This window comes from Macaca fascicularis, chromosome 1 (assembly GCF_037993035.2).
Source record: "Macaca fascicularis isolate 582-1 chromosome 1, T2T-MFA8v1.1".
NCBI lineage: Eukaryota > Metazoa > Chordata > Mammalia > Primates > Cercopithecidae > Macaca > Macaca fascicularis.
Window position 1 is genome coordinate 150,301,278 of NC_088375.1, and position 19,996 is coordinate 150,321,273.

The 19,996-nt window shown below is 39.7% G+C and overlaps 1 protein-coding gene across 6 annotated transcripts in view; it reads right to left on the bottom strand.

The window, feature by feature from the left end:
- Positions 1-395: 395 nt before the first annotated feature.
- SAMD13 (sterile alpha motif domain containing 13) overlaps positions 396-19,996 on the bottom strand; it is a 50,127-nt gene continuing 30,526 nt past the window's right edge. For all 6 annotated transcript variants that reach the window (XM_005542890.5, XM_045368232.3, XM_005542888.5 and 3 more), the window contains one exon: positions 396-1,572. In XM_005542890.5, the coding sequence (XP_005542947.1) occupies positions 1,429-1,572 (144 nt within the window). In that variant the 3' untranslated portion in view covers positions 396-1,428. The remainder of the gene's footprint in view (positions 1,573-19,996) is intronic.

The following is a 19,996-nucleotide window of genomic DNA, read 5'->3' on the forward strand; positions in this document are numbered from 1 at the left end:
AAAATAGGAACTCTTAACTTGAGGAGGAGGAAGAGGGAAATTATGAGTCCACCAACTCTCTGCAAGTTTTGTATGTGGAAATGTGAGCTTCTGTCTGCAGAGAAAGTCAGTAGCTTTTATTAGAATTTCAAAAAAATCATGACCCCGCCCTGGCCTACAGCAAACAAAAAAAATCTTTGGCTAAAATAATACCTAAAATTGGGGATGAGAGAAGAAATGAGATCCACTTGAATGATTCACTTTAAAAAGAAGATAAATCCACACATAGATTTATATAGTTTCTACCCTTAAAGTTTTTTCCCCCCAAAATGCTTAATTTTCTTTCCCTGGTTTCCAGGAGACCTTAATCCTTAATCCCAACTGAAGAAGCAACCAAACAGAAAAGATCAAAGATACACTGGCAAGAAACTGAAGCAATGCTTTATTGCAAACACAAAGCACCAATTCAACAAGGCGTTGACACACAGATATTGAACAAATGTCTCTTTGAACAGAGATGTAGCAAGCCCACTTTTTCCAAGCTCTTAAAAACAAGTACTCAACCCAGGAACTGAACAAAGCATAGGACAATTAAAAAAATTACACCATCATGAAGGAATATATAAAAAAATATTCTGTACTAGTAACAAGGCTTTTTGACCTGTAACTCTCAGCAAACTTCTTCAGAAACAAATTATTATAAATAAAACCATGAAGTTAAAAAAAAATCCTTTCTTCAGAAACAAAGAACCAATTTAAAAGAAAATCTATGCAGAAAATATCATTACCCCATTTGAAAGCTAGCTGAATATGGATGGATATCCTCAGTACACAACGGAGCTTCTCTTTTCAGAGCTATGTTTCTGCTCCTGAAGGGGCTGATGCATGTTCATTTCAAACACTGCAGCATATCCCAATAAAACCTTAATAAGGTCAAGTGGAGAACCCTCTATAAAAAAGGGTGTCGGCAATTCCATCCAAGTAACACAAGCTCTAAGGAGCAGAGGAATTCAAGGGAGACAGCAATTCCCTTTCGTCTTTCTCCCTCCTCGCCCAATTTTCTTGTTTTTACTCATCCTACATCTGTAACCAAAAGATGGTCATTCAATTAAATTCTTTTATAAAGATTTTGGGAAAGCAATCTATAAAGACATGAGGAAAATCCTTATGATTTCAAAGCCTTTGTGGGGAGGAGTGTCTAATCATGTCAAAGATCGTTCTATTTGACAAACTCCATGAGGAAAATCACCCTGTGCGCATCTTGTCCTTGCTCCTGCTGGCTGATTTCAGGTCAGCTGATGAATTGCCTAGTCTATCCAATAGGATAACGTTTCATTTGATTGAAATTCTTTACATATACACATGTATGTATTCTGTTTACAAAGTTTCATCACATGAAACTAACTTATGTCATTATGTATTTTTTGAGGTCGAAGACCCCAATTTGTACTATGAAGAGTTGTTCTTTAAATGCTTTGTCTGCAGAGGTTTTACATGATATTCGTAGATTTTCAGAGCAGGCCCCAATTTTAACTGAAGTCCTGTCAACACATCATTTCTTGTCATCAATAGCAGGGATTTTCCATCAATTTCCTATAACGGAAGCAGAAGGTAAAGCCAACATGTGAGTCCAAAAGCTCAAGGATAATGAAGAAAAAAGGAAGTTCAGAAGTAAAAGTCGTACCAGTTGTGCCCAAGCTAAAAATATAACATTTGTAGTAGTGCCAAAATGGAAAAAATGCAATCCTCTGTTTTTATCTTACATCTTTTAGCTATATTTTGGCATTAAACACAATCCATAGCTGATCTTGCTTTCAGGATCCTATCACAAACATCACATCTTAAAAAGCAGATAGCAAGCTTACTGCATGTACCCTTAAGGATCAAAGATGTTGCTTCTGAAAAGAATAATGACACTTTCCATTTATAAAATCTATTAAAGTTTATGCAGAATTTTCCATGAACTTAATTTCTAAAACAACTCTGTAAATTACAATGGGCAGAGATGATCATATCTATTTTACAGGCAAGCCAAGGATCAAGCAAGAAGTTCACCCTCTAAGATCAAGAAATTAGGAAAGGCGTGCATAGAATTTGAACTCTCATATACCTGCAGCCAAAGTCAATGTTCTTTTTATAATCCCCCTCTGCTTCTCTTGATACTTAAATATATGTTTTTTAGATGGTCCTATGGGGACTAGAGTCTTGGGTTTCCTGGAGTCTTCACAATTGCAACATTGGGCATTAGAAAAATGACTCACCCTCTGGGAGACTTTCCTGCCCTTTAAAGGGGGAACCATCCTTCCTCAACCCAAAAATCGACTTCTCCAAGATGAGTTTCTCTACCACACTCCCTCTCAAACTTCCAAATAAGGCAGTGAGGGGTAGGGCCCGGGCCCTCCCAGCCGAAAATCCCTTCCCTGTTCTGCTCAGAGTCCATTCCCTGCACCCTTAGGCAGAGTCAGGTATGCTGCACTCCAGGTATTTTGGAGAGACTACAAAACTTTGGGTGAAATAAAAACAGGCTTCTCACAAAAGAGATGGGGATCCCAAATATGCAAAGTGGTTTGAAACTTTTGGAAAGGAAGCACTGAGAAGAATGCTGAATGCCACATTATTTTTGTTATTGTTTGCTGTGGGGACCTTGTGTCTCTTAAGAACCTGAGCTGGTTCTTAGGTGACTTGGATTCAAGAGTTAAACCAGCTGTGCGTGGTCGGTGAGTCATGACATTTCTGTTCATGGTTATACCCACATACTTCTGTACCTACCTCCTCCACTGACCGACAGACATGGGGACACCGTGTGTAGCTGCAACTACATAAAACAGACTCCCTCCCACACCATCCCCAGGGCAGCTCCTCCAACTCTCATGTGCCTTGCTTGCCAGGCTGGAAAGAAGATGTGCTTTGAATTCCTGAGTGTGTGCGAGAAATAGCAGCAGGCTAGGCGGCTGAAGAAACACCCACTTTGTGACCTTAGGCAAGTCCCTTCTCTTCTCTTTCCTCCTTGGTGGGATTTCTGACAAGATTCTATGAGAAACTGCTCTTGCAAATGCTCCCTGAGCTATGAGTTATACAATCACTTGTCATTATCCCTTCCATCATTCTCGACAGGACCAGATCCTCGTTTTACTTGTCACCCACCTAATATGAACCAGAGCAGAACAAGGAATTACTTCTCCCTGGTCTATGGTGGTTTCGAGTTTGGGAAATCTTTATTCTGTCAGCTACAGAACACAAAATGTCTCACATTAATTTGTGAGAGACTGTAACATTAAAAAGCAGCTGATTCATAGTACAAGAGCAGGAAATTCCTTAGGGACAAAGGAATTGACTCAATAATCCTAAAGTACTTTTCTTCCTATTAGCCAAGTAGTAATCCTAGAGATTGCCGATTAGTGAAACCTGCACGTCTGAGACTTGGCAGAGGAGCCGCTGGCCCCTGGAAACCACAGTAGCCGTGCTGAAGACACTGTGAGGTCAGAGACCGAATTAGATGTGACCTTAAAGCTCACGCTGTGTCTTGCACACTGGCTCGGAATGTTATACTGAACAGCAAAGCCCTCCTGCCCTCTATCTTTCCTCGGCTGTCGTGTGCTCACACTTCACTTACTACATGTTTTAAACAGACATCAGGAAGAGATGACACTGCTTTCATTTCTATACACCAAGAAAACTTCCTCGACTAACTCAAAGTGAATTTTTAAAAAACCTTTGCTGGCAAAAAGTCCTTTGACAACTCAGCATTTCTGTCAAAAGCCAACTATGCCTGTGAAAAATGCTGAAATTTGGATTTTACTTAAGACAAAATGGAAAAATCATGTTTCATGCTCCAGCCTGATTTTCCCTTTGTTCAGTAGACACACTGCAGTTCACCTCAGACCAGGGTTGGTAAAAGAAAGCTCCATCTGGAAATCCTCATTTTAGAAATGTTAAAATAAATATAGTTAATTCATACATACAACCAAACATTCCTCTTAAACTCTGACTAGAGCAGCTCAAAGGAATGAGAGTGGAATAGAGCATAATGAAAGTGAAGCTTACGGTCAGGCAAGCTGCAAACTGAATCCTGTCTCCAGAAACTGCTATGTGACCCTGGGTAGGGGACTTAACTGCCCTGAGCCTCAATTTCCTCACCTTAAGATGGAAACCCATGAAGGACTTTAGAGATTAGAAATGATGGATGCAAAGCACCACCCACAGTGCCTGACATGTAGGAGGTTCTCAGTGACTATTAAGTGGAAATGGATAGGCTTTGAAAGAAATGGGATGTGTTCTGATTCCAAATCCACCTTCTGCTTCCTTTCTGCCAGTGTGCTCCCCTTTGCCAGAAAGATGTAGGCATATTCCTGTTTAGGCTCAGAAAATTCACTGAGATTAAAAAGTTCAAAGACTACATAAAACATTCGTTTCATAAAAATTGTACACACGGGAAAGTTCCCTGATTAAGAAAGCTAATAATTTGATACATAACTTCCATGGGATGCAAGTGAAATCCAAATTCTGCCAACAGCATGCTGTACTACAATGAGCTTGGGATTGGAAACTGGAAGACAGGTTCTAATGCAGACTCTATCACTAACTTTCCATAAGGAACAACTCCTCTGGATCCCAGTCTGTGTATTAACATAAATGAAGGGGTTGGAGTGTGACCAACTCAAGCTAAACAAAACAAAACCAAGATTTTGCATGTACATCATGATGAGGTCCAAAACAAAAAGATATTTCATGTCTTGGGAATTGTGTGTTAACTGATAATCATTTGTTAGTGTCAGTAAAACTTTCACATTGATTGTGTCTTCATGTAAAAGTAACCTTCAGGTTTTTGTTGGGCAATAAAAAATGTTTACATACTTATTAAGTTCCAGCAAGTACTCATTCATGGAAGTAGAGTTTAGAGATGATAGGTTTAAATTTCCAATGATGGCAAGAATCTAGATTTAAAAATAAATGAGTAGGATGCATAGATATTACAGCTCACTAGCTAAGCATGTGATTTAGACTAAGACACTACTTTATTGCTTATTAGTGGGGCCTAGGGCACATTACTGAATTTTTCTAAGCCTCATTTTCTTATCTATGTGATGGGGGAAAGTAACTACCGTATTTCACTGCTGAAAGTATTATTGAGATAACTTTTGTGAAGTAGAATTCCTGACATGCACTGATCACTCAATAAATGTTAGCTATTGAAAAAAGCATATAAAAGCTGGGTCTGGTGGTATATGCCTGTAGTCCCAGCTACTTGAGAGGCTGAGGTGGGAGGATTGCTTGAGCCCAGGAATTCAAGGCCAGCCTGGGCAACATAGTGAGATCCTATCTCTAAAAAATTAAAATTAAAAAAAGTATAAATTTTAAAAGCATATAAAGATCTTAACCCATTTACTTTTCACTCATTCTCTCTGCCAACATTAATCTATACCTAGGTAACTGAATTGAAGCTATTTGTGATATGGTCCATGGGAAATGTATAGGAAAAAAGAATAGGTAGGAACGGAAACAGCAAAGAGAAAAGAGCCTAGGAAGAGACAAACAGTAGCCATCAATACAGGCAACTAGGCAATTACAAGGTAGGGCAGGAAAAAACGTTGAAGAGAAGTCAATGGAATTTATGATGGCAGGGCTCTGCACTGACTGGGAAGGCCATATTTATGGTGGTGGCCTCTACTGTCCCAGATGGTGCATAAGGGAAAGGAGGCGCAATTTAGAATCAGAAGACCGGGGATGGATGCTCTACCCCACTACTTACTAGGTTCTTAGGCAACATCAGGCACATTATCCCCCTCCTCTGTGAAATGAGAGGTTTGAACTAAGCTGAACTCTGTCCATTCTCGTTCAACACATTCTCAAATTCCAATTCAGTCTTTCATAAGCATCAAAACGCCCCAGCCTCATATGAAAATCTCCCTGTTAAAGAACACAGTGGCAACTTCTTACCAATGATGTGGAGGAATCTCATGAAACAGTCTTTCTTTTTCTGCTTCATTCTTTCCCCTCACATCTTCCAGCACTTTCTTTGTAACAACTCTCTTGCCATTTACTGTCTGGCTACAAGTGGTGACCAGTCTGAAGTTTCTCATTCCGCTGCTTACAAAGGGTTCAAATGTCTCAGAGGTAGGGGTACTTGCTCTGGAGCCCAGAGATACGAAAATGGAAAATCCTGTGTCCAACATGGGAGTCACATTAAAGATGGAGGAGTGGAATCTCCTGGCTTTACCCACAAGGCCAATGGAAAAATTATCTCCTGAGAATCCTGAGAATGCATAATTCTTCCTCCAAATGTTTTTTGTCTCTGCCATCTCCTCCGTTTCCCTTTTGGTTCGGTTCCTTCTGGATTTGTCATACTCATTTCCTGGCATCAGACAAGACCTCATAGGCCTCTTGCTACTTGTTTGAATTTCTTCTCAGATGCCTCCTTGTTCTCTGGGTTCTTGTCTGGGTGCACCTGCAGAGCCAACTGGTGATAAGACTTCTTAATATCAGAGGAGGAAGCATTTTGAGGCACACCTAGTGCTTTGTAGTAATTCACCATGTTTCTTTAAACAGCATTTCCCCACCAAGTCAGGGTTTATTTTCGGAAGAATTTCCATATAAGGTTGGAAAGGAAGATGGTGAACTATTCAAGTTTACACCAAGGCCTTCTGAATACTATCACATGGCTCTTGGGATAAAGTATCTTCTGGAGAGAAGTTCCTCTTTGTTGTACAGATCTTTCACATGCCTCCACCCCCGCCCCACCCCCTGTCAGCAGCTCCTTGTGGGTGGAGTGACTATGGGCTCAACATTCCCAGCCAATGACTCTCAGCTGATGGCTGTGCTTGCCTTGCCTTCCTATTGGTGGGAAATTTAGAGTGGATAATATACACTTTGGGGAGGCTTCACCTTATTTAAAAATGAACACTGAGCAGCTTATTCAGAGGGAAACTATTTGTGTGGCTCAAATGTCTTTATTTCATTTGTTGAAGTAACAGTCACAAGCAAAATGGCTTTTGCACTTAAATCGGATACAAAATCCATTTTGGCTCACTGTAAGGGCTAATGCTTTCAGTGACTTCATGAGTATTTCGTAGTGTTAGTTAATATTTTCTGCTGGCACAAAGTAAGTGATAAAGGGTCTGTATTACAAAAAACAAAAAACAAAAAAACCCTTAAACACATTTCTGATGAAGGAAAATAAGTAAAACCCATTTTATCAAATGAGAAAACTGGGTCATAGAGATGAAACTAGGCAGATGTTTAAAAATAATAGATTTACAAAATATAGCTAGAATTGAAAACCTCCCATAGATTGTCAAATAAGTCTTCTTCAGCTGATCAAAATAATTTTTAATTTTAATTTTAATTTTATTTTAAGTACATGTGCAGGATGTGCAGGTTTGTTACATAGGTAAATGAGCGCCATGGTGGTTTGTTGCACCTATCAAACTATCACCTAGGTATTAAGCCCAGCATGCATTAGCTATTTTTCCTAATGCTCTCCTTCTCCCCACCCTACCCCTGACAGGCCCCAGTGTGTGTTGTTCCCCTCCCTGTGTCCATGTGTTCTCATTCTTCAGCTCCCACTTACAAGTGAGAACATGCAGTATTTGGTTTCTGTTCCTGCATTAGTTTGCTGAGGATAATGGCTTTCAGCTCCATCCATGTCCCTGCAAACGACATGATCCCATTCCTTTTCATGGCTTCACAGCATTCCATGGTGTCTATGTACCACATTTTCTTTATCCAGTCTATCATTGATGGCCATTTGGGTTAATTCCATGTATTTGCTATTGTGAATAGTGCTGCAATGAACAGACATGTGCATGCATCTTTGTGATAGAATGATTTATATTCCTTTGGGTATATACCCAGTAATGGGGTTGCTGGATCAAAGTATTTCTGATTCTAGATCTTTGAGGAATTGCCACACTGTCTTCCACAATGGTTGAACTAATTTACATTCACACCAACAGTGTAAAAGCATTCCTACTTCTCCACAACCTTGTAAGCATCTGTTGTTTCTTGACTTTTTAATAATTGCCATTCTGACTGATGTAAGATGGTATCTCACTGTGGTTTTGATTTGCATTTCTCTAATAATCTGTGACGTTGAGCTTTTTTCATGTTTGTTGACTGCACTAATGTCTTCTTTTGAGAAGTGTCTTTTCATGTCCTTTGCCCATTTTTTAATGGTTTTTTTTCCCTTGTAAATTTGTTTAAATTCCTTGTAGATTCTGAATATTAGACCTTTGTCAGATGGATAGATTTCAAAACTTTTCTCCCACTCTATAGGTTACCTGTTCACTCTGATGATAGCTTCTTTTGCTGTGCAGAAACTCTTTACTTTAGTTAGATCCCATTTGTCAATTTTTGCTTTTGTTGCAATTGTTTTTGATGTTTTCATCATGAAATCTTTGCCCGTGCCTATGTCCTGAATGGTATTGCCTAGATTTTCTTCTAGGGTTTTTATAGTTTGGGGTTTTACATCTAAGGTTTTAATCCATCTTGAGTTAATTTTGTATAAGGTGTAAGGAAGGGGTCCAGTTTCAGTTTTCTGCATATGGCTAGCCAGTTCTCCCAACACCATTTATTAAATAGATAATCCTTTCCCCATTGCTTGTTTTTGTCAGGTTTGTCAAAGATCAGATGGTTGTAGACGTGTGGTCTTATTTCTGAGTTCTCCATTCTGTTCCATTGGTCTAGGTGTCTGTTTTTATGCCAATATCATGCTGTTTTGGTTACTGTGGCCTTGTAGTATAGTTTGAAGTCTGGTAGCATGATGCCTCCAGCTTTGTTCTTTTTGCTTAGGATTGTCTTGGCTATATGAGCTTTTTTGTTATTGTTGTTCCATCTGAATTTTAAAATAGTTTCTTGTAATTCTGTGAAGGGTCTTTCACTGTTAGTCTTTTCAAAATTTATCTCTGGACTTAAGAACTAAACTGAGCAGCAGCATCAAAACAACAAATGCTTTTAAAAAGGGAGCTGCTGGTTGCTCTTTTTGCAGGACACACAACTACAGATTTCCCAGGCTTCTTTGAAACTTAGTGTGGCCATGTGACTAAGCTCTGGCCAATGAGATGGGAAGGGATGATGCATGCCTCTTTCAGGCTCATAAAACTACCTGCACAGGCTTCTTGCTCTTTTTCCTTATGCTAACTTACGTCAATGCCCAGATGATCTTGAAAGCTATTCAACTGATAACAAGGCCTCCTTCACCTGGGTCTTTGAATGACAGTGAAGCAGAAAATCCCCACTAGCTACCTTGGACTATTTGTAGGAGCAAGAAATAAAATTCTACTATAATTAAGCCATTATACACTACTTGTCATATCTGTTGGTCTACTTTAATACACCAAACATTCCTACAATTTCTCCTTCACCTTTACAACCTCTTCTTATCATGTCGTCAACTAAAGAAGTCCTATCTCTGCAACGTTGAAAGCCCAATATCCTGTTCTGTCTCTCACTCCTCACTCTCATTAAACCCACTTTTTCATGTCAACTCCACTGTCTCCAGGGTTATCAGTCCCTTTCTGACTCCTTTTTCATAGCAAGTCTGAACCTGATGATTGGCCTGGGAACCATTCTTTTATTAGCCCTCTAAAATAGCCCTCTTAAGCCATTAGCTTTTTGCAGTGTCCATCCCACAAACCCCCCATCCAGGATGAGTCCAGCAATCCAGCTTCTCTAACTCCTCTACCTAGTGCAGCTGCGGAAAAAAATCAAGAAACCATGAAGATAAAACACCACACATTTGCAGTGTACCAATTGCAGCTGGCCAGTAGAATACCTCAACTGTTCTTTTGTTATCCTTGGTCATCTCCCTCTCCCATCCCCTTAGTGGCCATTCTTAACCTTCACTGCTCTCCTCCAGTTCCTTATTAAATTTGTACCAATCCTTATCCACCCCAAGCAGAGGAGCTTGACTCTTGTTTAGCAAAGGAAATAGAGACTGTAAGGAACTCTGTTAATGTCCATGAAGACAAAGTGTATTAGTCAGGGTTCTCCAGAGAAACAGAACCAATGAGATACTGGTTAGATATGACCAACCTGCATGCTGGGAAAAGAGGAAAGCTAGTGGTATAATTCAGTCCAAGTCTGAAGGACTGAGAATGGGAGGGTGAGGTGGGGCTGATGATGCAAGTCCAGTCAGAGTCTGAAGGCCTGAGAACCAGAAGCTCTGATTTCCAAGGGCAGGAGACGATGGATGTCTCAGGTCAAACAGAGTGATTTACCCTTTCTCCACATTTTTACTCTATTAGGGCCATGATGGGATTAGGTGACGCTCACCCACATCAGTTAGGGCCATTTTCTTTATCCAGCCTACTGATTCAAATACTACTCTCCTTCACAAACACCCTCACAGATACACCCAGAAATAATGTTTTGCCAGCCATTTAGGCAACTCTTAGTCCAATCAAGATGACACATTAACCATCACATAAGGACAATCTTATTTGTATCTGTACACAACTTCACCTATGCCCCCAACTCAGAGGAAGAGAACCCTGTCTTGCTCGGTGCTAATTCCTTAATATTTTTAAAAATAAAACACTTGAATATTTTATTGACCAAATTGAATCATGACATATTTTATGACTGGCATTACATTTTAAAAACTTTATTGGGATAAAATTCATATAACATGAAATATGCCATTTTAACCATTTTTAAGTATACGGTCACATTGATTACATTTATAGTGTTATGAATTATTGCCGCCATTTTAAAAACACTTCCTCCATCCCAAAAAGAAATTATCCACCCATTACTTAATAACTCCCTACTCCCCTCAGCCTCTGGTAACCTCTAATCTACATTGTATCTGTATGAATTTGCCTATTTTAGATATTTCATGTAAGTGGAATTATGCAATATTTGTCTGGCTTATTTCGTTTAGCATGTTTTCAAGGTTTATCCATGTTGTAGCACATATCAGAACTTCATTCCTTTTTATGGTTGAATAATATTCCATTATATGTATACAGCACATTTTAAAAATCAGTTCATCTGTTCATGGACACTTGGGATGTTTCCACCTTTGGTTATTGTCAACAATGCTGTAATAACCACTGCACAAGTACAAGTATCTGTTTAATTCCCTCTTTTCAATTCTTTTGGGTGGAACTGCTGGGTCATACAGTAAAGCTATATTTAACTTTTCGAGTATCTGCCAAATTATTTTCCAGAGCAGATGCACCATTTTATAGTTCTACCCGCAATGTACAAAGAAATTTCTCCACATCCTTGCTCCTCCATATTCTTTTGACCTCATCCCTTTCTATATCCTCAGGGAGTTTGCTTCACTTAACTTTTCTCAATTTATTTCAATTTTAATCTGTCCAATTCTTTTAGCTACTTTCCTGGATGTGAGTAAGTCTGGATGTCTCCTCTCTTAGAAGAGAACTCTCTTGCCTACATGACTCTCTAGTTGCTGCTTCTCCCATACTGGCCTGCCTCCCACTCACTCCTCAACTTGGAAGGAAAGTTCCTCCCCAGCTGATATGTGTGCACCCTGACATGCTGCTGTGGCTGCTGGCATGCATGAGCAAGCACAGATCCCATTGCCACTGGCCCAGTGAAACTCTGTGGCCAGCATCCCCCATCGGAGTGTTGTGGCCAGCAGACAGAGAATACCTCGACCCCTCCAGTAAAGGAGGTTGCTAACCACAAGGGGCCAGAGAATAAAGCTGTGACCCAGTACCAACCCCCCAGAGTTACAGCATGCAGCCCAGAAGTGCCAAGCTGAGCCTTATCCCCTAACATCTTGCAGAAATGAAGACAGTCACCTTATACCACAATCAAAGCCCTAAGGGCATTAAAGAAAATAAAGGCAAAAAAATCACATCCAAAGGACAGCAATTTCAAAGATTGAAGAAGCATGAGCCCATAGAGATGAAACAAAACAAAACAAAACAACAACACAAAAAACAAAAACCAAATCAAAACATATAAAAAAACCTAGTGCAATAACTCTGGCAACTCAAAAAGTCAGAGTGTCTTCTTACCTCCAAATGACTGTACTAGTTCCCCAATAATTGTTCTTAACCAGACTGAAATGGCTGAAATGACAGACATATAATTCAGAATATAGATAGGCATAAATATCATTAAGTTTCAGGAGAAAGTTAAAACACAGTCCAAGGAATCTACGGTATATATGGGAACTGAAGATGAAATGGTCATTTTAAGAAAGAATCAAACTGATCTGGTAGAGCTTAAAAACTTACTTCAAGGTTTCATAATACAATCTCAGCAGAATAGATCAAGCTGAGGAAACATTCTCAGAGCTTGAAGACTGGCTGATATGGTTTGACTGTGTTCCCACCCAAGTCTCATCTTGAATTCCCACATGTTGAGGGATGGATCCAGTGGGAGGTAATTGAATCATGGGGGCAGGTCTTTCCCATGCTGTTCTCAAGATAGTGAATAAATCTCAGGAGATCTAATGGTTTTAAAAAGAGGAGTTCCCAGCCGGGCATGGTGGCTCATGCCTATAATCCCAGCACTTTGGGAGGCCGAGGCAGGTGGATTACCTGAGGTCAGGAGTTTGAGACAAGCCTGGCCAGCGTGGTGAAACCCCATCTCTACTAAGAATACAAAAATTAGTTGGGCGTGATGGCAGGCACAAGTAATCCCAGCTACTTGGGAAGCTGAGGCAGGAGAATCACTTGAACCTGGGAGGCAGAGGTTGGAGTGAGCTGAGATCATGCCATTGCACTCCAGCCTGGGTGATAGAGTGAGACTCCATCTTAAAAAAAAAAAAAAAAAAAAAAAAAAAAAAAAGAGAAGTTCCCCTGCACAAGCTCTCTCTCTTTTTGCCTGCTCCCATCCACATAAGATGTGATTTGCTCCTCCTTGTCTTCCTCCACAATTGTGAGGCCTCCCCAGCCATGTGGAACTGTAAGTCCAATTAAACCTCTTTCTTTTGTACATTGCCCAGTCTTGGATATGTCTTTATCAGCCGTGTGAAAATGGACTAATACAGTAAATTGGTACCAGTAGAGTGGGGCATTGCTGAAAAGATACACAAAAATGTGGAAGCGACTTTGGAACTGGGTAACAGGCAGAGGTTGGAACAGTTTGGAGGGCTCAGAAGAAGACAGGAAAATGTGGGAAAGTTTGGAACTTCCTAGAGACTTGCTGAATGACTTTGACAAAAATGCTGATAGTGATATGAACAATAAGGTACAGGCTGAGGTAGTCTCAGATGGGATGAGGAACTTGTTGGGAACTAGAGCAAAGGTGACTCTTGTTATATTTTAGCAAAGAGACTGGTGGCATTTTGCCCCTGCCCTAGAGATTTGTGGAACTTTGAACTTGAGAGAGATGATTTAGGGTATCTGGTGGAAGAAATTTCTAAGTAACAAAGCATTCAAGAGGTGACTTGGGTGTTGTTAAAGGCATTCAGTTTTATAAGGGAAACAGAGCAAAAAAGTTCAGAAAATTTGCACCCTGACAATGTTATAGAAATGAAAATTCCATTTTCTGAGGAGAGATTCAAGCCAGCTGCAGAAATCTGCATAAGTAATGAACAGCTAAATGTTAATCCCTAAGACAATGGGGGAAATGTCTCCAGGGCATGTCAGAGGTCTTCATGGCAACTCCTGCCATCACAGGAGAGCCTAGGAGGAAAGGATGGTTTTGTAGGCCAGACCCAGGGTCCCCGTGCTATGTGCAGCCTAGGGACTTGGTGCCCTGTGTCCCAGCCACTCCAGCCATGGCTGAAAGGGGCCAACATAGAGCTTGGGCCATGGCTTCAGAGGGTGTAAGCTCCAAGCTTTGGCAGCTTCAATGTGGTGTTGAACCTGCGAATGCACAGAAGTCAAGAATTGAGGTTTGGGAATTTCTGCCTAGATTTCAGAAGATGTATGGAAACACCTGGATGTCCAGGCAGAAGTTTGCTGCAGGGGCAAGGCTTTCATGGAGAACCTCTGCTAGGGCAGTGTGGAGGGAAATGTGGGGTTGGAGCTCCCAGACAGAGTCCCTACTGAGGCACCGCCTAGTAGAGCTGTGAGAACAGGGCCCCCATCCTCCAGACCCCAGAATGGTAGATCCACTGACAGCTTGCACTGTGCACCTGGAAAAGCTTCAGACCAGCCATGAAAATACTAGCCATGAAAGCAGCCAGGAGGGAGGCTGTACCCTGCATAGCCACAGGGGCAGAGCTGTCCAAGACCATGGGAACCCACCTCTTGCATCAGCATGACCTGGATTTGAGACATGGAGTCAAAGGAGATCATTGTGGAGCTTAAAGATTTGACTGTCCTGCAGGATTTTGAACTTGCATGGGGGCCTGTAGCCCCTTTGTTTTGGCCAATTTATCCCATTTGGAATGGCTATATTTACCTAATGCCTGTACCCCCACTGTATCTAGGAAGTATCTAACCTGCTTTTGATTTTACAGGCTCATAGGTAGAAGAGACTTGCCTTGTCTCGGATGAGACTTTGGACTGTGGACTTTTGAGTTAATGCTGAAATGAGTTAAGACTTTGGGGGACTGTTGGAAAGGCATGATTGGTTTTGAAATGTGAGGATGTGAGATTTGGGAGGGGCCGGGGTGGAGTGATATGGTTTGGCTGTGTCCCCACCCAAATCTCATCTTGAAATCCCACATGTTGTTGGAGGCACCTCGTGGGAGGGAATTGAATCATGAGGGCAGGTCTTTCTCATGCTCTTCTCATGGTAGTGAATAAGTCTCAGGAGATCTGATGGTTTTAAAAAGAGGCAGGAGTTCTGATGGTTTTAAAAAGAGGAGTTCCCCTCACAAGCTCTCTCTCTTTTTGCCTGCTGCCAACCACATAAGATGTGACTTGCTCCTGGTTGGCTTCCACCATGATTGTGAGGCCTCCCTCCCTAGCCATGTGGAACTGTAAGTTCAATTAAACCTTTTCTTTTGTAAACTGCCCAGTCTCAGCAATTTATATGTCTTTATCAGCAGCGTGAAAATGGACTAATACACTGGCTCTCTGAAATAACTCAGTCAGACAAAAATAAAGAAAAAAATTTAAAAATAATGAACAAAACTGTTAAGAAATATGGGATTATGTAAAGAGACCAAATCTACAACTCACTGGTGTCCCTGAAAGAGAGGGTGAGAAAGCAAGCAACTTGGAAAATATATTTGAGGATATTGCCCATGAAAGCTTCCCCAGCCTTGTTACAGAGGGCAACAGTGAAATTCAGGAGATGCAGAGAGCCCTTGTGAGATACTACACAAGATGACCATCCCCTAGACACACAGTCATCAGATTCACCAAGGTTGAAAAGAAATTAAAAATGTAAAAGGCAGATAAAGACAAGGGGCAAGTCACATACAAATGGAACCCCATCAGGCTAACAGCAGACTTTTCAGCAGAAACCCTACAAGCCAGAAGATATTGGAGGCCTACATTCAGCATTCTTAAAGAAAAGAAATTACAACTAAGAATTTCATACACAGCCAAACTAAGTTTCATAAGTGAAGGAGAAATAAGATCATTTTCAGACAAGTAAATGCTAAGGGAATTAGTTACCACCAGACCTGCCTTTCAAGAGGTCCCTAAGGGAGTGCTAAATAAGGAGAGGAAAGACCATTACTGACTGCCACAAAAACACACTTAAATACATAGACCATTGACACTATAAATCAAGTACACAATCAAGTCTGCATAATAACCCACTAACAATACAATAACAGAATCAAATCCATACATATCAATAGTGACCTTGAATGGAAACAGAGTAAATGTCTCAATTAAAAGGCACAGAGTGGCAAGTTGGGTAAAGAAGCAAGACTCAACTGCATGCTGTCTTCAAAAGGTCCATCTTACACGTAATTACACACACAGGCTCAAAGTAAAGGGATGATGAAAAATCTACCTAACAAATGAAAAACAGAAAAAAAGCAGGGGTTGCTATTCTAATTTCAGACAAAATAGACTTTAAACCAACAATGATTTAAAAAAAAATGACAAAGAAGCGCATTATATGATGGTAATGGGCTCAATTCAACAAGAAGATGTAACTATCCTAAGTATATATACACCCAAAACAGGAGCACCCCGATTCATAAGATGAGTTCTTAGAGACCTAGGAGACTTGGATGACTGCAAAATAATAGCGGGAGACTTCAACATCCCACTGCCAGTTTAGACAGACCATCAAGGCAGACAACTAAGATATTCGGGACTTGAACTTAACACTTGACTAAATGGACCTAAAAGACATCTACAGAACTTTCCACCTCCAAAATGGCAGAATATATATTCTTCTCATCTGCATATGCGACATACTCTAAAACTGACCACACAATTGGCCATAAAACAATTCTCAGCAAATTCAAAAAAGAGGAAATTATACCAACTGTACTCTCAAACCACAGCACAATAAAAATACAAATCAATAAGAGGAAGGTCACTTAAAACTGTACAGGAAATTAAACAACCTGCTCCTGAATGAGTTTTGATTAAACAAAGAGATTAAAGCAGAAATCAAGAAATTATCTGAAACTAATGAGAACAAAAATACAACACACTGGAATCTCTGGGACACACCTAAAACAGTGTTAAGAGGAAATTTTATACTGCTAAGTGCCCATGTCAAAAAGTTACAAAGATCTCAAATTAACAACCTAACAGTACACATAGAGGAACTAGAAAAACAAGAGTAAACCAACCCCAAGGCTACCAGAAGACAAGAAATAACTAAAATCTGAGCTGAACTGAATGAAATTGAGACACGAAAAACCATACAAAAGATGAACAAATCGAGGGGTTGGTCCTTTGAAAGAATAAATGCCATATACAGACCATTAGCTAGACTAATAAAGAAGAAAGGAATGAATATCCAAATAAATAAGATCAGAAATGACAAAGAGGACATTACCATCAACTCCATAAAAATATCTTTTAAAAAACCCTCAGAGACTATTACAAACACCTTTATGCATACAAACTAGAAAATCTAGTTGAAATGGATAAATTCCTGGAAACACAACCTCCCAAGATTGAAGAAGGAAGAAACTGAAGCCCTAAACAAACCAATAATGAGTTCTGAAATTGAATCAGGAATAAAAAGCCTACCAACCAGAAGCAGCACAGTACCAGATGGATTTATAGCCGAATTCTACCAGATGTATAAAGAAGAGTTGGTACCATTCCTACTGAAACTATTCCCAAAAATTTAGGAGGAGGGACTCCTTCTTAACTCATTCTATGAGGCCAGAATCATTTTGATACCAAAAGCTGGCAGAGATACAACAAAAAAAAGAAAACTTCAGGCCAATATCCTTGATGAACATAGGTGCAAACATCCTCAACAAAATGCTAGCAAATGAATCCAGCAGCATATCAAAAAGCTAATCCACCACAATCAAGTAGGCTTTATCCCTGGGAAGCAAGGTTGATTCAACATATGCAAATCAATACATGTGATTCATCACATAAATGGAACTAAAACCCCAAACCACAAGATCATCTCAATAGATGCAGAGAAGGCTTTCAATAAAATTCAACGTCCCTTCATGTTAAAAATCATTAACAAACTAGGCATCAAAGGTAAATATCTCAAAATAATAAGTGCCATCTTATTATTGACACGAGAAACCCACAGTCAGCATTATACTGAATGGGCAAAAGCTGCAAGCATTCCCCTTGAGAACCAGAAGAAGACAAGGATGCCTACTCTCACTACTCCTATCCAACATTGTACTGGAAGTCCTATCCAGTACAATCAGGCAAGAGAAAGAAATAAAAGGCATCCAAATAAGAAGAAAGGAAGTCAAACTATTCTTGTTTGTAGATGATATGATTCTGTACCTAGTAAACCCCATAGTCTCTGACCAGAAGCTGCTTGAGCTGATAAGCAACTTCAACAAAGTTTCAGTATACAAAATCAATGTGCAAAAATCAGTAGCATTCCTAACAACAACCATACATTAACAGCACCTAAACTGACAGCCAAATCAGGAATGCAATTCCATTCACAATTGCCACAAAAAGAATAAAATACCTAGAGATACAGCTAACTGGGGAGGTGAAAGGTCTTTATAATGAGAATTACAAAACACTACTCAAAGAAATCAGAGATGACACAAACAAATGGAACAACATTCCATGCTCTTGGATAAAAAGATCAATATCATTAAAATGGCCATACTGCCCAAAGCAATTTACAGATTCAATGCTATTTCTATCAAACCACCAATGACATTCTTTACAGAACAGAGAAAACTATTCTAACATTCATATGGAACCAAAAAAGAGCCCAAATAGCCAAGGGAATCCTAAGCAAAAAGAATCTGGAGGAATCACATTGCCTGACATCAAAGTGTACTACAAGGCTACAGTAACCAAAATAGCATGGTACACATAGACCAGTGTAACAGACTAGAGAGTACAGAAATAAAGCTGTACATCTATAACCATCTGAGCTTTGATGAAGTCGACAAAAACAAGCGATGGGGAAAGGACTTCCTATTCAACAAATGGTGCTGGGATAACTGGCTAGCCATATGCAGAAGATTGAAACTGGACCCATTACTTACACCATATATAAAAATCAATTCAAGATGGTTTACAGACTTAAATGTAAAGCCTAAAAGTATAAAAACCCTGGAAGATAAACTAGGAAATACCATTCTGGACACAGGCCCTGGCAAAGATTTCATGATATAGACGCCAAAAGCAATTGCAACAAAAACAAAAATTGACAAATAGGACCTAATTAAACTGAAGAGTTTCTGCATAGCAAAAGAACTATCAACAGGGCAAATAGAAAACTACTAAATGGGAGAAAATATTTGTAAACTATGCGTCCAACAAAGGTTTAATATCCAGAATCTGTAAGAAACTTAAACAAATTAACAAGCAAAAAACCAACCCATTACATATTGTGCAAAGGACATGAACAGACACGTCTCAAAAGAAGTCATACATATGGCTAATAAGCATATGAAAAAATGCTCAACATCATTAATCATTAGAGAAATACAAATCAAAACAATGAGACACCATCTTGCACTAGTCAGAATGGCTACTATTAAAAAATAATGAAAACAGATGCTGGTGAGGTTGCTGAGAAAAGGGAATACTTATATAGCAGTAGTGGTGGGAATGTAAATTAGTTCAGACATTGTGGAGAGCAGTTTGGCGATTTCTCAAAGAACTTAAAATAGAACTACCATTCAACCTGGCAATCCCATACTGAGTATATTCCCAAAAGAATATAAGTTGTTCTACCATAAAGACACTTGCACCTGTATGTTCACTGCAGCACTATTTACAATAGGAAAGATATGAAACCAAGTGCCCATCAACAGTAGACTGGATAAAGAAAATGTGGCACATATACACCATGGAATACTACATAGCCATTAAAAAAGAATAAGAACATGTGCTGCGCAGCAACATGGATAGAGCTGGAGGTCATTATCCTATAGGAACTAATGCAGGAACAGAAAACCAAATACCTTACATTCTCATGAGTGGGAGCTAAACATTAAGCACATATGGACACGAAGAAAGGAACAATAGACACTGGGGCCTACTTGAGGGTGGAGGGTGGGAGGAGGGTAAAGACTGAAAAGCTGCCTATTGGATACTATGGTTATTACTTGGTGATGAAATAATCTGTACACCGAACCCCTGTGACACACAATTCACCTGTATAACAAACCTGAACATGTACCCATGAATCTAAAATAAAAGTTTAAAAACTTCAAGTTTTTTCCTTATCAGTTTTCAGTTTTCTTGGCTACTTTCTTATTATTAGCATTACCAACTTACTTGTGATTTCACCTCTTTTCTAAATTTTCATGGGCTGAAAGGACACATCAGCAGAGATTGAGTTGCCACTTCCCCTGTTCATTATGCTATAAAATATTCTAAGTGTTTCAGTAGCCTTTAATTGTTAAAAATTATCAGGCATCAAAGCACCTCAAATATTTTCAATACTTGGTATGATTAGATGCTGATGAAGTAAATCAAGTTATTCTCAATCTGTGAGGTTTTAACTGGTCTAATTCAAAGCCAGATTTGCTATGAAAGGTAATGATGTT